This window comes from Pieris rapae, chromosome 5 (assembly GCF_905147795.1).
Source record: "Pieris rapae chromosome 5, ilPieRapa1.1, whole genome shotgun sequence".
NCBI lineage: Eukaryota > Metazoa > Arthropoda > Insecta > Lepidoptera > Pieridae > Pieris > Pieris rapae.
The window spans coordinates 3,020,021-3,042,388 of record NC_059513.1 but is presented as its reverse complement, the minus strand read 5'-3'; the positions used below and the strand labels follow the sequence as shown (position 1 = coordinate 3,042,388).

General features: G+C 31.4%; 1 protein-coding gene across 2 annotated transcripts; it reads left to right on the top strand.

The window, feature by feature from the left end:
- Positions 1-30: 30 nt before the first annotated feature.
- LOC111002716 (transmembrane protein 68) lies at positions 31-19,397 on the top strand. Of its 2 annotated transcripts, none has more exons than XM_045628183.1 (7): positions 31-328; positions 13,939-14,077; positions 15,538-15,632; positions 16,140-16,304; positions 17,455-17,648; positions 18,135-18,338; positions 19,043-19,397. In XM_045628183.1, the coding sequence occupies exons 1-7, from the start codon at positions 271-273 to the stop codon at positions 19,256-19,258; spliced, it is 1,071 nt and encodes a 356-aa protein (XP_045484139.1). In that variant the 5' UTR covers positions 31-270; the 3' UTR covers positions 19,259-19,397. The 2 variants fall into 2 exon arrangements, with proteins under 2 accessions (XP_045484139.1, XP_045484138.1); XM_045628182.1 differs by lacking the exon at positions 31-328 and adding an exon at positions 5,101-5,313.
- The last annotated feature ends 2,971 nt before the right edge of the window (positions 19,398-22,368 follow it).

Here is a 22,368-nt window from a genome sequence, read left to right as displayed (position 1 = left end):
TGACAGTAAAGTGTCAAGTGTCAAGAACAAGAATCCGACATCCGTTTTCAAAGCTCAAGGTCGTTTGTGCGAAACTGCAGAATATGTTTTGTTTTGTAATTATTTTGCATTACAAATAAAATGTTATTATTTAATTTATGACTATATCGACACAATGTGATACTTTTTGTCGACAGTAATAAAACTTGTTGATAAGTGTAACTCTAACCCTCTTACCCAGTTAAAGGAGTTTTCGCCAAAGTGTAGCCACAGTATTTAAATGTAGCAAACATGAGCTTTATTTCGAATTATGTGGATAATTACACCGCAAGTATCTACGACATGATCGGTAAGTTCAAATTAAATTTATAATTTTACTATAATCTACAATGAGATATATTACCTTTGTTACAAGCGTACTAAATAATTAATCCGTTTATTATGTTTTTTGTTTTTGTTTTATATTGTTGCGTCATTATCGACACAAAAAATGCATATCCATTTAAACAAAGAGCAAACTCAGCTAAGGTAATTTATTAGTGATTCTCTATTTTACATAAAACATTAATAAGACTAAAGTGCCTAAAAAGATAATATTTTTTTATGTAGAGATTTTACTAATCAGGAAATATCTATGAGAATATGTATAAATTTTAAAGTACTTTATACATACTTTAAAATGTAGTGCTTTAACAGTATTTTAGAACTTTTATGTCCGGCTTGGTTTTATAGCAAAATAATTTTTATGATGCTTACCTATATTTTTATTATGTACTAATGTATGTACCTCAAATATACTTTTAGCATATCATTTTTCAGTTATTATTAGCGATGCTTAAGATGAAATCTCTAAATATATATAATTATTTTCTGCATTATGATAAAAGCTTACATAAAATATTACTTATGCAAGTTGTGCGGAAAGTGTTCACTTTCCATAAATATAATTGTATATAACAATTACTCGCAGTGCCATCATTAACCGGGGAACAAACTGGATTTATGTAGCTACACTTCATTTGAAAAGTCAAACAAGGATATTATGTATAACGTGTCCACCATATTTTTGTAAAGTCTAGATTTTGAGGTATATATATATATATATATATAGATGCTTTCTTTCATATGTCTTCTTACATTGTTTTTAGCTTATTAATATTTTATGTTCTTCAGCGTCATTGACGAAATAGTTAATGTCGTTGCGTCAACGCGAGAGATCAACGACATCAATCTAGGGTTTTCCAAACGATAATGATGTATTGTTTTTCAAACTGCCTCTGAATATGGCTGGTTCGAATAATGAAAATTAGAGAGTGCCTAACCAGTATAAAAGATTGATCTGAGCGATTTCATTTTTAAATTTATTTGGTAGCTGCTGGAAAATTTATCGTAAGATAAGGTTGCCAAAAGGAGAGGATCTGCCTCTATTCAATTTCCGATATGCGAAGCATGTATACAACATGTCGTAGGATATAGTGAAGTATTTATAATGCAAGCGAAGCATGTATAAATTAGATTTCTAGTTATTCATTTAATTATTAATCACGAAAAATAAGTATTATTGACTTTTAACGCTGTACACGATTACCTTGAGTTTAAGTGGTTAAATAACAATAATTCGGTGTTATCTTAAACGTTAAATATTTAACTACAGTTTTAATACTAAAAAAAAATTTTATTTGAATTTACGACAATTTACGTTATTAATTTTTAAATACCTACCAGAAAAACATACCTTTAGTATTGGAAAAAGTGTAGATTATTGATCTTGAGTCTAATCTCTAGGTAAAGATTAAACTTCAGTGTTTCTAGTGTGTAATAAGTACACATGAGATGATTTTTTTTCCGTTGCCTAAGCTTATAACATTGTATATATACTATAATTATTATATACTATCATACTAATAGCGCTTCGTCGTCACCCTTTACGAAAGTAGCGTTGTACCTCACCAACTCACCAACCAGATTTTAATTGGAAATTTGTTATTCAATACAAAATATAAAAACCCTCTTCCGTCAGATAGAATTAATTAACGTTGAAAAATAATAAATTTAATTTACTTAATCAAATGTTTTAATTTTTAATGAATAGTTCTGTATAGAGGAATTGCAACTAAAAAACATCGTGTATGATGTTTTAAAGTTGTCTTTTTATATCAGCCTTATGAATGATAAATTTTTAGGAGTTACTATGTTACCGTGTTGTTTTTAATGAATACTGAGGATCTCTGGATATTTTAACGCCATATATGGCACAGATATAATCGTTATTTCCATTAGTGCATCCTGTTAATCCACCTGTCGTGGTGAATATTCTTATTCGCATTATTTAGATTTGCGATATATCTGTGGTGTATAAAACAAATTTCGATTTTCCGCGTCATAAATAATTCTTCACAGCCTAAAGCGTAACATAACTTTAAAACATAAAGCATTCGTGAATCATAGATATTCAGGAGCCTAAATAGAGATAAGCAGTGTTGCCTTGAGTGTTCTCCTTTCAACCATGAAGTTCCCTGGTCACTCTGATCGTGCCTTCAAATCACGACTCAAGTCACTACTGTGATATTTCTGGAATTTTCTTTTGAAGAGTTAACCATTGACGACGTGTATCAGACACAATGCTGATCACCTACTCGCCTGTAAAAAAAATAAGTGATGTTTAAATAGATAATAGAAGCCAGCCACTGGTTTTTTCTAATAAAAAATGCTAATGAATTATGGTACAATCTAAATCTATTTAGCGCCTTAGTGAATAAATTCAACCTAGCAAATAATAGAATTTAGCTAGAAGTTTTATTCGCAGTACCACGCCAAGAAAGAATTCTTTATTCGTTTTGCCACGTTTTAATTCCTTTGACAGTGACAAGGACAGAATATATAAATCCTCAAATACTTGAACGTTTATAAAACATTAGACCTTAAATTGAAGACCTAAAAAAGTATCTAGATTATAAAAAGTAACCTTCCTGTATATTTTTATATAAAATAATTTATTTAATGGCCATTGTATACAATTCATTTCAAATACAGATTTGTAAAGATAACTAGATATATTATATTCTATTGGAGTTCTATCGAATTAGTAGTAACTGTTAAGATAGAAAAATGTAGTGGAATAAATAAATAAAATAAATAGAAATTCTTGCGATAAACACTGGTAAGATAAAAATAGTTTTATCGAGAATACACACCCGATACTGGTTAGGAAAGGATAAGAGCACCTGCTGTATGATCGTAACGGATTATTATGTCGTTACGTGAAAATTATACATTGCAAGGTTTTGATCTATTTTAGGTATTTTTTTACTGGAAGAATGCCCTTTATAAACGCGTTTACAATACAACGTGTCCTAATGCAGTCTGGCCTTTAGAATCGTTTATTTTAACGACTTAAAGGACATTTAAAAGGAAATATAAAATGTATTTTAACTAGATTAGTGGTTGGCAAAAAATTGTATAATCTATCCTATATCCAAATAAGAGGAGAGTCAACAGCTCCTTGGCTCGGCACAACCTCGCCTGGTTTCCATAGAATATAACCATTTACAAGAAATAATAACTACCGTTACAATTAATTTCATTTAGGGTCTGTTTCACAATGTCCGGATAAGTTCCAAATAAGCTATTTATTAATTATTGGTAGGATGGATAAACTAGTGTTTCTTGTGTTTCACGACTGTCAAATAGCGCTATTCGTTATGAAAGGCGAAGTTTTTTATTCGGAATTTTTATATTCAAATTAATTTATGTGTTGCATAGCTATTTGAGAGAAACAGAGAAACATAGAAAGAAACATATATCAAAACAATTTTTGATATTTAAATGTTTAATTTGGATTTTATAACATAAATAATCGGCGAGTTGACCTTGCTTATGGCTTATTATGTGCACGAAATGACTTTCCACGAAACAGGTTTGCAAATTAAGCAGATTTGTGCACTAACACACAAAAAAGTTTGCTCAAATAAACTCGTTGTGCGCCAATGAAGCAAGTTTTGGGGGAATGAATCGTAATTTAGTAAACATCCTTTATTTTCCTGTTTTATATAAAACAATACATAAAGAGCATACTCCTTAAAGGCCGGCAACGCACAAACTAACATAGGCTGCATTTTAGCTCCCTTATGGTTTTACATTGGCTTGTTTGTTTGTTAAAAAAAAGGTTTGTAACATTTTATACATAATTACTTTTAAACTTGGAACACACGAATTACTTACTTTCAAATTAATTTATTTTGAATAATTAATAAATAATTTGTAACAGAAACTAAATTTATTCAATGTGTCTTGTATGTTTGATTTAATTATTGTTTATAACTAATTTACAAATGTATTTTTAGTTTAATTTAATTTAAATTGTATGCAAAATATATACTGTTGTGTCTGGTGTCAATGATCCAAATAATTAATCATACATACACAAAAGTCAAGTTTCCGTGAACAACCGAATTTACATTTTTCAATAACCTGATTAATATATGTAATATATGACTAATCACTGATTAACATTAAAATTATTAACTTATATTTATTGCACTGTGGACGCCTTCATCCTGGGGTCGTAGAATAGTCAGTCAAGTTATTTTTAGTTATACAGATATATAACATTGAATTCCTGTTCATTTGATCTGATATAAGTTAAGATCATAATTAGCCAAATTATGATCGTCAAATATTTGTGGAAGGTTAGGGTGGGTTTAACTGCGGAAAATCTAAATATTAAGTAACGAAAAATTCTAAAAACGACAATTCAATTTTCCGATAAAAACTGTTTCTCGGAATATTGTTTCACAGCTGTAGCATGAGAGTTTACCTGATTAACGGATGAATATTAAATGTTTGAGCATTTTATGTTCGGTTTTTTTTTTTGGTAAATTTTTCAATTTATACAATAAGTAAAAAACCATTGGCTCAGCCTTTTTCGAGTTAAGTGCAATAATGTTTTATACAAGATAACTATTACAATTGTGTTAATAACTGTTAAAATAGTTGTATAGTAATAATAAAGTATAGAGACTTAAAAATGACAACTTGACAGAAACAGAACTATGGTCAGCAATAAACAAGCTTCAGTTAGATAATTATTATGCTACCCCAGCACCACTTTCATGACAACATCATTCTTAATCGCGTACTCGGACGAATCATACGCATCGGTCGTAGGTTATCAGTGAAAAAAAATTTAAAAAATGGTGGAGAATCAGTGCGACGCGAGACCTGTGAAAGCGTACATCATGAGTGATTTTTTGAAAAAGTTCGATTTGGAAGCGACCAATGATGTTATGAAGTTGGCGATAGCTGTTATTGGGTTCTATGTGGGCATGTTCTACAGTAAGTATTTAAAAAAAATATGTACTTAAAGGGAAGTCAGAAAATATGAAACGTTAATAATCGAGGCGGTCGAGGTAGCTAGAGAGAATTAGCTTTGGTGATCTGACAAATTAATATTAAATAATTAATTGATTAACTTAAAGGCTTATTGTTCTAATTATATCGTGAGCAGTGTTAATTTATATTTATGAATACAATGAGATTTATATCTTAAACAGAATAAAATTAAAATAAAATCGTTTATAGAAATTCCGGAAAATAGTCATAGAATGAATACATGAACATTATATGTGTTTTTTATTTGCATTTTTTTTCGAAGGACTTGTCCATTTTTTCATAATATTTCATATATTTTTTTAAATTGTTAATCTGGCGCTGTTTGTTTAACGCTGTTTTTTATGTTTTTTCGTTTGCATTTCATTTCGATGTAAGTAGTCGGTTTCGAGCTTGAATTCTAAATCCTCCAGATATTTAGTAATAGTCTGAGTAAAACAGTAATATAAGCTGCGTATGCGCAATTGCAGGACACATTAGAAGAAAGCGAACCACAATAACCGCCATCGCGATGTGAAGCAACCGGTGTTTGTTTCTATAAATTTACAATAACTCCTATTATATCAAATATCTAGATACTCCATTTCTAGTTAAGAAAATATGATTTATAGACACCACTTATTAGAAGACACTCTTTTGTCTAGTGAGGGATTTTAATTGTAACTTTGCATTGAAATATTTTTACACAGCGTACACATATTTTAAATAAAGCGCACAGACTAGTTACATAATAGAATAATAGATTTATTTTTAAATTTGAATTCGAAATTCAAATATCACGCCCTTCGTTAAGCTTTAAGGGTTCTCTTTGCGTAATTGAATGTATAAATATACATACCTCGTTCTAATTATGTGTTAAAGAGCGGTTAAGCTGTCATCCGAACGAACTTGCTTGCCAAGTCACCATTAGACAGTATGTGAGTCGACTAACACGTCACCATATTCTAGAGCTAGAACACCGGCAGTAGTAGATGCTTCCAATGGGAAGTCACTCCATATGACAGCACCACAGAACAATTTAGCTCATCGCCTTAGGGCTGATTGCAAATTACCGCAGAGAAAAAACATGATGTATTAAAGCCTCTTCTATAATTTTAATTTCCACTTTATAAATTATTATTCTTCACTACCTTTTATATTTTTTTGTAAATTTCTTACTTATACATAAATTACCGACAGCCTTTAGATGCAAGTACAATGTACCATGACCGCCCTCGACATAGTTTTTAGTTTTTGTATCTTTGCCTGTTTATATTAATTGGTTATTAAATCATTAATCTTAATATATATATTTCTTGTGTGCGTGTGTATGTGACTGAACTCCTCCTAAACGACTGGACCGATTTAGACGAAATTTTTTGTGTGTGTTCTGAGGGGATCTGGGAATGGTTTAGATTCACAATTTTGTCCGCTGGACAATGTTTTTTTAATTAATTTTCAATTCAAGGATCCGACAGACGGCGCTACCATCGCAGTGTCAAATTTTAAATAATATTCGAATTTTAATTTTAGTCTGTCCCGACATTTAAAAAAAGTTTTGTTATCATTGTGTTATATCGTGTGTGACCATGTGCTGGATCGTAAGATATTGTCATAACATTTGAATAATAATTTTCATCAAAATGGCTTATTAAAAATTGAAATTTTGAAATTAAAGACGTGTAGACAGGACAACGTCTGTCGGATCCGCTAGTATGTATATAAATCGTTACTTGAGGCGACCTTTCAAAAGTAGAGAGTATATATTAAAAATGTTTATTTTTTAACTATAGAAGGTTTTATCACAATTTGCAAGTCCATCACAGTATGGGAAATAAAATTTATCTTACTGTCTTTGTACTCGGCCACTACTTACTCTTAATCACAGGGCCGAGGATCAGCGGGAAGAGCTTGTATCTCAAATTCTATACGTTATACTTTGACTACTGTAGTCATGGTTTAATCATAATTTTTTTTCTTGGCAAATCAATGTATTTGCGGGCAATTTAAACAAACCTCAAAAGTATGTTACGCTGTGCCGTCAGCGAAACCATACTTGTGACAAATGGGGGATGTTTCCCTCCTGGCAATAATATGGCACTCCCAAAACACCCGTCCTGTGAGGGCCTGAATGAGTCGGTATGAGAGTGCCGAGTGCTGAGTGTGCTGAGTGTTTGCTGTAAACTTACGCTGTTTGTTTTTCGTTGTTTTTACCACATTTTGATTTGGATAATAATTTTAAAAAATATTATGAAAATTTCTATAAATACAAAGTGATAAGATAGAGGTAAAATAAATTAAAACAAATATAAACATAATGATGATAATTCGATTGATATTGCACACCAATGGGTCAAAGAACATTGCACTTCTGGATAAGTCATAAATAAGATAAGAGATATTTAAAATGGATATGGCAGTAATCTGAAGCTAAGTAATGCTAAGGTGCCCAACGTAGAGCACGCCTATGTAATACAAATTATTTTTCCAAATATTCAAAGACTGTTAAATATTTGGTTACGTTTATAATTCCTACATACGTTAATATTGTTAATAGATTCAAAGATTTTAAATAAAAATGTCGGGGATTGATACAACATTATCATTAAGCAGTTAAACCTTCCCTACTTTCAATATAATGTCCGCGTACTTTTAGTAAGAAATTTACTCTATGAAGAAGTAATTAATATAGTGATTCCTAAAATACAATATAATTCGATCATAACATATCTATAGCTTTATCAGTCCCTTGTGTGTTGAAGGGTTTATTATTATTAACATTTATTTATTACAACGTAGTGATTATATTATATATATATTATTAGATGTGTGTCAGTGGATCATGCGATCGCAATAGCCGTGTCAGCGATATTTGTATATGATTTTGCAGTAATGTAAACAAATTATTTTGTTTAAGTTATTGTGTAAATTATTGCATAAAATTACACAATAACTAATGATTGAAGGTCTTTACTATGCCATAGAAGTATTTTATTTAATTTATATTTTCAGTGACCGTAAAACAAATATCTTATATATAAGTTATCATTAAGCATTAGGGTTCTCAACGACATTGTTTATAATAGTATTTTTTGTGAAATTTAATTCATAAATAACTCAATAGCATCTCAAAAAATGGTTGGTGTTTTTTCGTTGCGTTAAATGTTTTTAACATATTCTAAACAATGGTTCTAATAACTTTGAACGATGTAAACGAGAAATAAAAATTAATATGTAAATGTTGATTAAATTATAGTTCGCTATTATTAATTGTTATGTAATGGCCCAAAGTTTTATAACAAAGATAGCCAATACATAAATAAACTATGAATGAAATTAAAAACAATTGTAACTAAGTCAGATAAAAGATAGGTTAAATTTCACCCGTTATCATTAAAAATAATATTGTGATCGTGAACTCTGGGTGGCATTGAGCTGGTCACATATTTTAATGTCACTATCATACACAGGATGTTCAGTTTCTACAATTTCTAATTGAACAACGGAAATGGACTTTGTTTTGATATTATTTGTCGCTCATAATATTAAGGATGGTAATAATATTAAACCTTTGAGAAAATCTAAAGGAGAAAGTCAATGTATATATTATTGTCGAACTCTTTAGGTACATTATAACCTGATTCGGTCATCCCCCTACAAACAACGCTCATCTAAATACACGCTGGACTTTCTCCCCTTCATTGCTCCAGATGTCGAACAGCACGATTTCTATCGTCGTTTCTTGAAAAACAGCAAAGAAGTGGAACTCCTTTCCTTCTTCCGTCTTCCCCACAGATCAATGAGTTTGTTTAAGGCATCTCCGTGCCTTCTTTACTTTACATCAGGTGGGATGTAATTAAACCTGGCTTGGACAATCGAACCACAAGGATTGTTTAAGGAATAACGAATGGCCACCATATCACCCAATACACTTTATGTTTAAAGTATACACTCAATATAAATACAAAAAAATAATTTTTATAGTGGATTTTGGAGTCGGAAATTTAAAGTCAAAGTCGGAAGAAAATTCGGTAATATCGACATTTGTTTTTATTGTTTCCCTGTTATTGATAAAGGGGAAAAAGTATGTTAATTTGAACTTTATCCTAATATAGCAGAAACAGGTGTTATTCTAGCCTTCTAAGTTCATGTTAGGCCTGTTACAAAAAACGGCAGATGCAGCAAACCGTCACGTTGCCGTAAATAAAGTTTTATTATAACGTATTATCTAGTTAAATAAAGTTTATTTAAAATACACTAAACTATTCCAAATTTTATTAATATATTCACTAAAAATATTTCTACATAATTAAAGAAATATTTTTTTTAAAGGTTGACTATGCGAACTTCAGGGTTGCTTGCTTGCTTGCTTTTAGAACGGGGTGCGCGCGCATCGTTTAAATTTATTTTGGTTCTTTTCTTCATTTGTGCACATAAAAAAGAAAACAAAGATTATTATAGTTATTTATACATTCATCCTGTAATAAAAATTACGACATCTAAGTGGCCATTGTAGATTGTATTGTTTTAGTTAACGCATAACTACAGATAAACTTATTTTGAATTGTTATATTATGTGTTTAATATTAAAGTGCAAGTCCATATACATATCGCAGTGTCACAATAAAAACATGAAATATCTCATAACATAATGAACCCCTATTGTTACTATTCCTTACCGGTATTCATTTGGTCCTATAGTCTAGTCGACAAGTTCAAAACGTGAAAAATAGAGATAAATGTCCTATATTAGAGATGGCTCATTGGATTTGGCATCACCTCTAGAAAAATGTTTCATTAATTCGAAGGATTTTGGTGCAGGTTAAAAATTGCAATTGATATTTCGTTTTTTGTTAATAACTCGAAAAATATTAACATTTAAGCAATATAAGTTTCTTAAGTGAACAAACACAATTAAATTTATTAATAATTATAAGAATTTTAGATTTTTTAAAGGCTTAGGTGGAACAGTTTTGGGCTAGTGTCGTTATTAGCGTGCGATACTTATCCTGAGGGTCGTAGGTTCGATTCCCGGCTGTGCACCGGCTTGCCTTAAACTCAAAAAGTCGACGGCGTGTGTCAGGCACAGAAGGCTGATCACCTAACAAACAAACAACAAACACACAAATGATGATGAATCATATACAGATATTTGAGGCACAGACCTAAAAAGGTGGTAGCATCCCTGATGTTTTATTATTAAGATGGGGCATGGCGCAAATTTTCTCGGTAAATAGACTGTTAATATCATCAAGGTATCACTTATACCACATCATTAAATTTGATCCTGTAGGCATCCCTACTCATCCGCAAAGAAGGCAGAGGGTGTAGGCCGAGAGAAAAAGCCGGCGTAATTAACTCTCGGTCCTCTCTTAAAAAAGCAAATCATCAAACAATAATTCTTATAAAAATATTGTGTAATGTCTTAATTTAACTATTTCTATTTTTTATAATCGGATTATTTTAATTAAATGTTCAATTAAGTAATTTAGGAAGACATGTCATGACTGTTATTAAGGATGTAAATCCATCAGTCACAAACATAAATAAATGAAATCACGAGACAGCTTGACGCAACTTAGCTCGGATAACCTACTGATAACTCGATCACGGTGCACCCTAGATAACACTCACTATGTACGGAAATGTAGCATTTATTAGCAAATTTCCGTATCTAAATAGAGGATATTTATAGTCAGAGAGAAGTGTTTGTCTAGTAGCTTTAACATCTTTGAAGTTGTAATCAGACTTTATATGTGCACATTTATCACAAATAGTTGACGTGTGCTTGCTTGATTTAAAAAAAATAACATACATACAAGGCTAACTAGAAGGTTCTAATGCCACTGCTTAGACAATAGTCGGACTATGCCACCGTTCGTGTATACTTGAAGCAGACACAAATGTGTTTGTTTTATTCATCATATTTTATAGGAATCTAGTACTCAACGTCCGGATGAAGATCTGTTCTTTTGAATGTGGTAAGCTGGTTTCCACACGATATTTTCCTTTAATGCACTAAATGTTAATTACGCAGAAAGGAGAAAAAGAGTAGTGCCGGTTCTAAGGCACTGTTTTAGGGTTTGGTCACACTTAACTTCTAACTTTTAGATGACGTTTTTTCACGCAACTTATAACAATTAAGTCAGTGTTGATGGTTGATAGGAAAGGTGCAGTTAGGTTGATTATTATTTTTTAAATAATTTTTATTAATTAAAAAAAACCCATAATAATGGGTTTATGAATTGTTCCATACATTTTGACTCCTCTAATCATACCCAAAAAATCTTGTAGATAAAAAATGTTATACTCTATATAGAACAAAGGATAACGAGCTGAAAACTCAGTTGTTGGTAAGGGTTATGCGCATGGCGAGAATGTTCGCAAGTGCTTTGCCGACTTAAATAGGTATAATTTTTTTTTTCGAAAACTCGGATAAAAAAACTGCCGCCCATGGACACTCTCAATTCCAGAAGGCTCGCGAGTGCGTTATACATGCTGCTGCCACTAAGCTAACACAACTGTGATAATAAAAAAAAACACTTTTATACTTCTATATCCTTATTTTCCATTTTAATTATTGTTAGTATTTACTTATAGCTAAATGTTATGTGTGACCCCTCTTGGGAGCGTCTTCCAAACCTTTCCAGATATCTCTTTACCAATAGTGTCCATCAGTCGTCATCAGTCATCAGCCTGCCCTCTCTTTTCCCTGGTCGTCCCATCGATTGAGCTGTCTTTAATGTAGTCATCTAGGTTGTGTTGTTACATGATCAGGCAATTGCCATTTCAATTTCAAATCATGTATATATATCTATAACACGGCTATAAATAAAACATTAAACTCATAACAGAAAATATAAGTTTGTTTTTAGCGTTAAAAGGTTACCTATGAGACTACCCTACTCGTTATCGATGTTTGTCTCAAGTCAAGTGTGAAAAACAAATCCGTTTATTGAAATATAAATCAATAATATATTTACAAAACACGCAACATGCACATGCTCATGGGCGGCGCATGACGGGTCATTATTGCATTTGGACCCGGATTCGTTATCACACACTAAATTATTTTTTATTCACGCCACAGTGTTAACGACAATCTAAATGCAGCAATTAAACAACAAAATATTATATGTTAGCTCGTAAATTATTTTGAAAGTACCCTTTTAAAAGCAGCATGAGACTGTCGGTGTTCCTTTGGATCTGGATGAGACTTTCAAATTGGCGATCTTCTATTTTAAATAATCGTATAATGAAATAGACAATTTAAATAAAACTGTTTTTATCGAATAAGCCCGATTTATTGAAATTTTGCACAATTTCATTTTAATTTATATTCTACGAATATACGATGATTTTAATTTAATTTTATAAAATTTATTTTTTTATGTAAGTATTCACTTATGTTAATTGAAATCTTCAACAGGCTCACAGGGTTTTAATTACTAAGTTTTGATAAAAATTAGATAAATATCGCTTTAGGTTGTCTTCGTAAGTTGTTGTTTATACTAAAGATTTATATTTTCGTAAGTTTATAAGAAAGGGTCAAACAAGCCTAGCCTTAGAGATGACCACACACCTTGGAGACATTAGTGGGTGCATTGCCGGAAACTGCAATGAATGTACTTAAAACTCACTGGAACGAATCATTTTCGAACAACGGAATATCACGTATCTTAGTAACAGACAGGACTGGTATCTAGTAAAATGAGATAAAGTAATACGATTTATTATTAATTTAAGCAAATACAAATTTGCTTCATATAATTTGTTCCTGTTTTTAATTACTACAAAGTTCATATAATAATGGACTTTGGTAGTTACGTGCGTTAAATAAAACGAGGTGTTTATGACGTTTTTAAAGACATTAAAACTAGTTTTATTATTGTCATTAGTTGAAGCTGATTGATAATTTAGTATAATTTGATATAGTCGCAATATATATATATATATATATATATATATATATATATATTCTATGATCTTATTTTTTTTTAAAGAACGTTGACAAGCATTGAAAAGCTTACATCTATAAAGATAAATAACAGAAAATATATAAATTACACCAAACAGAGTAGCTTTATATTTATTCACTAACAGAACACTTATAAACTATACATAAATAATTTAAAAATGATAACTTATTATAATTTTTTAGAAAAGATTGATCACTTACTTTAAGAACGTCTATTTTGGTTCATGTATTTTTGAATTAATAAAAATATTCTCTATTATTTAAATATGGTTGGTTATTTTCTTCCAATTTTATTTGTGTGATGGGAGTAGGAAGATTTGCTTGATTAGACTTTCAATCTAGGAATGGTCGAAGTGTTTTCTATAAATTTGATTCCTATGTACGTGAAATATTCCACTTCTGTATAAGCAACATTTTATACAAAACTTATTAATCCAACTCACATAATTTTTATTGAATTGTTAATGAGAATAAGAGATTAAGAAATAATATTGACATTTATATTTCAGGATATATTTTTAATTCTATTTTACACTTACTGATTTAATACCTTTGAGGAAATATACAAAACATTTATATTTCTCTATTATTAAATGTTTTTAATCTGTTTCCAGTGGAGTACGTGGACACGGAGTACAGTCTCTGGCTGACCTGGTTCCTCACGCCCGTCATCGTCACCTTCTTGCTTCCTGCTGTCATCATCATCCTTATCTACCTTAGCAGTATTATATTCTATCTCTACAGACTTTACAGGTCAGTTATTATAAAATATATAATCAAGTTCTCGACAACGACTATCTTTTCTTAAACCAGTAGAAGAAACGGACATTAAATTTTTTTTGAGTTTAATACAGGAACCTAAATAATATCGCTTTATGTCCACCGAATATGACACTATATTTTCATTTTAATAAATGAAAATCTAAACTGTTCTCGCACTTTTCCGTGTGTAGCGAGTCTGGAACGAGTTCTTATGAAAAAAATCATGGAATTTTTGTATAACCACACAGGTTAAATTCTAAATTGTCAAATTAAATCAAATGTGAAAAGTTTTTTTTTGTAATATCTATTTTGACTAACGTATTTTCAAAGTTTCTATTAGTTAACATAGTCTAAATAGCTATTAGGAGTATTAAAACAAGAGATTTAACTAATCAAACTGTCTTTGGAATTTGTAATATATGTAGTTATAGAACCTTTTGTTACATTTATCTTAAAGGGAAACACGCGAAAAGGAAAAATATTGTCAAGATTTATTGAGTAAATATGATGGTATTTTTCCAATAAAAACTGTAATCACGCACCCCAAGAATGGGAATTTATCGTGCCAATTAAAGTTAATTAAAAAGGGGGCTGATAATTATTGGTCCGTCTGGCTGTGATAAACTTTGAGACACATTTGGTTTTGGTTATTGAACTCGTAATTATTTTGTGATGGCCATGATTATGTCATGACTTCGAGGGATGATATGTCTGCGCCACTTTTATGTAGTCAGGGGTCATTGCGTCATGTTTTATAGTCTGTGCAATTCAGATATAAGGACAACGACAAATAAAAAGATTTTTTAAAATTAGAATCAAGCATTTAACAAAAGACTTTTAGATTGTATTTGAAAAATAATATCGCCAATGTTTCGGAAGTTAGCTGACTACATTTTATAAAAATGTAGACATTTTCCGCCTTACCAAAGAATTCTCTGTGAGGAAATATTTATGGAAGATGTTGCCTTTATTTAGCAGTAGTAAAAATTATTTCTTTGAAATATTAATTTGTAAATTGTTTAATGTTTAATTTCAGTTTTCTTTTTGTTTCGTAAATTTTCACATTTTGTTTTATAATACGTTTATATGTAGCTGTGAGATTACTTATAAATAAATAGATCCTGACTTATTGTCTAATGTTGCTTTTCGTTGCATGCAACTTAAGATTCTGGCTATGCCAGAGGCAATAATTTGCAAAGAATAAACAAGATTAAAAATTAAACAGATTTCGAATAACTGTCCACTGAAATGATTTCAATGCAACATGGAATGTTCTAGAGGAAAACTTGCAACTTAGAAGTTGGAATACCTAATTTAGATCTTCTCGTTTTGACTCTTAGTTTTCGATAATATCTATACTTTATAAGCCTGTATAGCTCATGCTCAACGATTCTAAAAATCTGATAACCTTATTTGATTCAAGTCAGTTAATATTAACGCGTCAATTTCAGGCTGCGAGTCGTAACAGAAGTACAAAATGATTGGAAACATGCGGCCAGACTTGCCGTGTGTGCTTTGTGGGACGCTCACGGGTGGTTGTGGCACGGTAAGTTGTTTGCGTTTATTAGACTCAAGGGGTAATATCCTCGACGTTGGAGCAAGGGCTTCAAGAGTATTACACTAGGATAGGGGGGTGAGAATGTAGACGAAAGGATTGTGCACTCCGTTCGGTTGTGATTGATCAACAGTATCTTTACTTTAAAACGCTTTGATACGCGAAAAACGTTTGACCAATCACAGTCGAATCCGATATTTCATGTTGCGTCTTTGGTTTATCCTGGGTTTGACATTTAGGAGTAATAAGTCTATATTATCACTCCTGAATTGACACCATTAGAACTAGGGAACTTTTAGTTATTAATATTCTATATATATATATATATATTTATAATACGTAATTACGACAGAGCACGATACAGAACAAGAGAAAAACTATTTGACACGATATAGTTAAATTATTAGTTATTGTTATTTTTTTTTTTTGTATTATGTGTGTGTTTAACTTTATCCCTTGCTAGCTTGTTTGTGTTCAAATATGTGTGATGTCATACAGGTTACGAGATACGCGGCGTTGAGAACATACCGGCTGGTCCATTCCTCGTCATATATTACCACGGTGCGCTCCCGATAGACATGTATTACTTTACAGCGCGGATGCTGTTATTCCAGCGGCGGCATCTCCATACAGTCGCTGATAGGTTCCTCTTTAAGATACCTGGTAAGAATCTTTCAAATCCCCCGTACACTATGAGACATTTCAGGGAAAAGCCGTATTCACTTCTAGTGATAATAATCCCAACGTAGATGTTCTTCCATCGACCAGGATAACGTACCGCGCAATTTGTAGGACAATATGTCTGTTAAATTACATGAATATTAACTAAGTAAAAAAAAAATCAGCTGGTTAGTAATCATTTATGATGACCTCGTTATCGATACATGTCGGAAAGAGGGGACTCTTTGATCAAACCATCGATTTTGTAGGACAAATATTTTTTCGAATAATTTAGATAATTGTCTTGAGATTTAACAAAAAAAAATTCAGTTAGTAATAAATATTTGAGAATCATCAAATCAACATATTTTATCCTTGCTACCTCTGTTAGCTACCGCAATCGAGAGTTTCGTATAGGAAATTATTGGGCGTCTCATCAAAATAAAGCTACTCACGGAAAATTAGCTTGATAGTAATCAAGTGCAAAAATGGGCGATGGATCCCGGACTATGGTTAAAGCATAGTAGGCAAGGGACACAATCCAGTGAAGGACACATCGTCCTCAAAACTGTACACTGTCATAAGAGTGGTGAGGGACAGGAACAGGTGGAAACAGGAGATGTAGGATGGCGTAGAATAAAAATAGTTATTGGTATCGATATGTCAGTATAACTTTTGGAAGTTAAGGGTTTAAGCAGACCAGCTGTTTGCCAATCTGGCACTTGATGTAGCGCCGAGAAACTTAATTAAAAAAGTATTTTTAAATTGTTTAAACAACATAATTGACTTTTTTTTAAGACGGACATTTCGCCTTTTTTGGGATCTAGCACGCCAGATTCTTCACGATGTTTTTTCTTCACCAGCGACATAGACGGAAACGACCATTAAAGCGCAGGCTTCGAACCTACGACCCAGAGGGTCGCTTTAGCCAGATATTAAAAAAAATACTATTTTTTTTTTAAATTTATTTATTCAGTTTAGATGCGACTTAAGGTATATTTATTGTCAAAAACGTTTACAAAATTCGCGAAAGAGCAAAACTACGCCATCCGTTCGCAAGACTACCAGGAGGTCTTGTTATAAATAATAATATTGTGTAAAAAAAGCACTACCTATACCTAAGATAAGATCAAGAGAGATTAATTAATTGCAGGATGGTCGCAGTTACTAGAAGGTCTGTGCGTGATTCCTGGGACGGTGGCGACATGCGTTGGCGTACTACGGTCGGGCAACCCCTTGGCCATTTCCCCTGGAGGTGTTTATGAGGCACAATTCGGTGACCACTGCTATCGCTTGCACTGGAAAAACCGTACAGGGTTTGCTAAGGTCGCCCTAGAAGCAAATGTGGTAAGGGAATTTATTAGTAAAGTATATTTTTTATAGGGAGGCAATTATAATACACTTTCATACACTGGTGATAAGGTTCATACATTGGCCGCAGCATTTGTAAACTTAAATTGTTAAATAATAAAAATTCATTGATAACAGAAACTTCGGAAAAGTCTATTTGCATTGTAACATTGTTTTTAGTTTAGTCTTTTAACGACTTTAATGGAGAAGTTCAATAATTTCGACGTGTAATTATTTTTTTCTTAAGAACATCAATAAGTCGTTTTCGTGTCCATAGTTATACATATATGAAAATTTGTGTGAAAATATTGTTGCAACTATTTAAAAAATATATAATACAGACAGTATCGCCTGGATGTACATTTTTTAAAGGATAGTGTTTAATATTAATAGATATACTAATATTTTGTCTCATATTAGTATTTTATTTCGACAAACGTTTCGAAGAAATTCAAAGTACTAAGTTATATTTTAATTTTTTAGCCAATAATTCCAATGTTCACCCAAAACGTGCGTGAAGCATTTCGCACAGTGGGTTGGCTTCGTGGGATCTGTCTTCGGATATATGCAGCAACTAGGGTCCCCTTGGCGCCCGTATATGGGGGATTCCCTGTAAAACTGATCACGCATTTGGGGAAACCCATATATCCCGACCCTAGCTTAACCCCTGAACAGCTGCAGCAGAAGGTTAGTTATCGTAAATTATGTATAAATATAATTAAAATAAGTTTATAATATTTAATATCTATATGCATAGCCTATTCTATACTTTATTACTAAAATGTTTGAATTAGCATTTAGGTCTAAAGGACTAGTATCCATGATCATAATTTAAAAAAAAGTCATTGTATTAAGTTTCTTTATGTTTTTCATTAGATAGATTTCGTTGCCGTTTTGAAGTTTACAAAAATATGATATGTTTTGGATAAAAACGTGAATTCCTTTTTATTACTACTCGTGTTAAAAGACAATATTAAAAATATTGTCAATATTCATAAATCATGAAAATAAAGTACATTTATGATAAAATTTTTGCGTGGTATTCGCGATCAGTCAATGACGCAGAGACAGAGAAAGAAATTTTTTTTATTGAACGGGGGTAAACGGGCAGGAGGCTAATCTGATGTTAAGTGATACTGCCGCCCATGGACACTCTCGATGCTACAGGGCTCGCGAGTGCGTTGCCGGCCTTTAGATGTTAATAATTTATTTATGTTTTATTTAAGTTGTATATATTATTTTGTTCAAGTATTCTTTATTCAAAATATAATACATATTATATTTTTGTAAAGTTGAGTTTAGAGGATCTTGGGCGGATTTCCACTAATTAATTCTGTTTATTTATAGAGACTTACTGTATAGGATTAATGTGTGTATGTGAAAATTTTCAGGTGGCAACAGCAATAGAAGATTTAGTTGAGGAACATCAACGCTTGCCGGGCAGTATTCTACACGCGCTCATAGAACGAGTCTACGAAATGCCCAAGAAACATCCCAAAAAGCCATACACGAATGGTACCTGTAAAAAAGATGGCGCCAAAAAACAGGTTGACAGTGACAAACGTGACAGTGACAGGTGTGACAATGACAAGGGCAAAGTGTCGTAGTGTAATTGTCAGTTTATTGTCGAAAATATTATAAATTAGTTTAAGATCGCTAGCGCGTCTTAAATTTCATGTGACTGATAGTGTTTTGTTTTAAACAAATGAAATTCAATGACAAATGAAGCAATCCAAATATATATACGGTTAGAATAACTTTATTTATATATATAATTCTAATAATACGAGACTTATAGCGGCCATTTTATAATACGAAATTGAACCAGTGCAGTGTTACTTAATGTTACAAGATTTATTAAGGTCATTGAACTAATTGTATTTTGAATAAATGTAGTTAAGAAATTATATTTTCTCGATATATTTAAAGTTATCTATATGTTTATGATAGGAGATTAAATTTAGGTATATGATTCATATGTAGCCTGTTAGCTTCTTTAGCCATTTTAATAAACGTCTCTGACAGGATTTCAGATACATTTAATCGCGAAATAAATAATAGTTATAATTGTTTAGTTGCCTCATTTATTGTACTGTATAAGCTACATTGGCTATATATGAAAAAACAATTAAGAAATACCTGCAAGGTTATATATAAAGCAAATCTAAAGTCCTAAAGCCATTTAGTAAAACGACTAATTAAACTAATTGTCTGCGACTTATAAATTGCAGGCAGGAAATTGTGTATTGAGATTATATTTATTTTTTTTAGATTATATATGTAATATTATTCCAAATTTTGTATCATTAAGACCTATATATAAATTTTCGTATGAATAATTATGTATTTAGTTTTATAATCCGCATTTATATTTTTAGATTCACAATCAAATAAGTGGTTGATATGTTTGTGACATAATTTATGTAATGACATCATATTTATATTCTGTCAAAAATATTTGGCATTTACAATCAAATTAATCGTTAATTACACTGCCAAAGTGTCGACTAATATTTTAAAGTGATATACGTACAAAATATATAATAACTATTTAAACTCTGCAGTCATCAGGCCTTATATTCAAAATGTATGCATTGGTACTCTGTAACTTCAATCAGGGCCAGATCCAGAAACCACATCGTTGTATGATTTTACGATTTTACGTATATAAATTTATATGTAAAAAAATATGAATACATTTACGGGTCGATACTGCCTTTGTTCAGGCTGAAACTTTAAATAAGAAGCAGTCCCAAACAGTGGCGTATTAACAAATATTCAAGGTATAGTTTTTGCCGCCATTTTTTAGAATCCAACAATTTCGTTGCACGTATAATAATGTTTGGGTTCGATTTTTGAGCACAAAATAATACAATGCAAATAATATAGAAGTATATAAATACACTTTATGTAATTTTGTTCTTTTCACTCATACAAAGTGTGAGCTGAGAGGGCAGGGGTTAATGATTGGGGTTTGGGAAAAATTTGTTGCAGACTTCCATCTGTCAAACAGAAAACTGTCATGCCGAAATTCTTTTGATTTCTATAGAGTAGCAAAATAAAATCTCAAAATCCTAGGCACTACTCGACCTGCTGGTAAATCCGCCCCTGGTTCCAAAGTAGTGCTGATAGTTGAACTATGTCAAAAAATGAGCTTTTGCTAAACTTTGCTGAACTAATGAGCCTTTGGCAATCTGTGTCCTTGGGCGGTGGCGCTTGACATCAGTGCCTACTCTGTAACTTAACGAAACCAACAATAAGGTTGAGGATTGGTAGGACACTGCGGAAATGAGATTTTTCAATCATTAAAATATAAATAGGTTGAAAATGCGCCATCTATGATTAGCATTAGCAAACATGATGGCTTCGTCTGTCATTCATTCTAATAACCTAAGGTATTACATTATGCCAGTTATTGCTACATTTTTGCCTTAGAAAACAGAATACCAAAACGTCGAAGTTACCGAGTATTGACGCAACTTTACCTTGAATTGTCATATCCAGAAAGAGCGAGAAAAGATTCTCATAAAAGTAGTTTCGTTGTAAAAGTATATTCGCCCATGTAATATTTATTTCAATAATAAATTTTCAAATTAAAAAAATAAAATTTCAGTAATAACATTAGCTCAATAGTCTCCTACATTCGAAAAGCATATAAATGTAATAAAGCTTGTCAAAGTTTTTTTGCTGGAGGTCTGAAAAACATGACTGTAGATGTAACGGACTATATTCCTTGGCCTATGAATTATTTCGTATATATTAAATAAAGGAAAATGTTCAGGCTACGTTTATCTTATAGGTAATGAAGTAATTATCATTAGCTTCTATGTCTGTGGTAGTTAAATCACAAGCTGTCAAGAAAAAATTGGCGTGTGGCGAAAAATGGAACGTTATTTTTTTAACGACTCTTAAATCAATATGTTTTATTACCCTTTGGCAAGAAAATGTACCTTTAGTAGAAATAATATAAGCAATACTAATTTAGCTGAAATAAATGTGGCAGCATACAGACTGTATATGGCGCCTCTGTTATTCTTGACAGCCCAAAGTAACTTGCGATTGTTTGCTCTATTAATATTTAACACTAGTGCGAAAGTGAAGTGCTTCGCGGTAAAACTGCGTTTTACGAAGTTGAATGTAACAAATACTTATTTGATATTTGTAGTATATAATATTTTCTTATGTCTTATATGTTAGCCAATGATATGTGCTAAGTAAATTATATTTTTGTCATTCCGTTTTTTTAATTCACCCAATCCTGTACATTTGTCGAACACATAACACAATTATCGTAATAATTAAGAGAAATAATCTTTACGCGGTATTCTAGAACGTCAATCGAACTTAAATCTAGTTTCAAAAGCTGTGAAACTATAATAATATATTCTGAATGTATTTTGACATACTTACTCTCTTACAAGTTGGAACATAGAAGTTTTAGAAGAAAACAAGTTGTTTCTGTTTGAGCGTTATTAAATGTGTGATTAATATTTAGATGCGAGTGCCGAGTATAACTTCCATATGTCCAATCTTATTAGTTTTTTTTACATATTTTTTTTGTACTCCTACAGCTACACAAAATACATATAATAGCAAACAAATACACCGAGAACATAGCCACAGATGGAATTCATGATACATTATATAACAAAAAGATTTACAAAAGGGAACAAACAAACAAAGTATTTAATACAATTAACTAACTGATTAAATTTAA

What these genes read in the sequence shown, in the direction of transcription:
- LOC111002716 (XM_045628182.1), top strand. Translation starts at nt 5,172, where the DNA reads ATGGTGGAGAATCAGTGCGACGCGAGACCTGTGAAAGCGTACATCATG. An exon ending in TATCTCTACAGACTTTACAG is followed by an intron (nt 14,078 to 15,537) that starts GTCAGTTATTAT and finishes CGTCAATTTCAG; the next exon opens with GCTGCGAGTCGTAACAGAAG. An exon ending in GTTCCTCTTTAAGATACCTG is followed by an intron (nt 16,305 to 17,454) that starts GTAAGAATCTTT and finishes AATTAATTGCAG; the next exon opens with GATGGTCGCAGTTACTAGAA.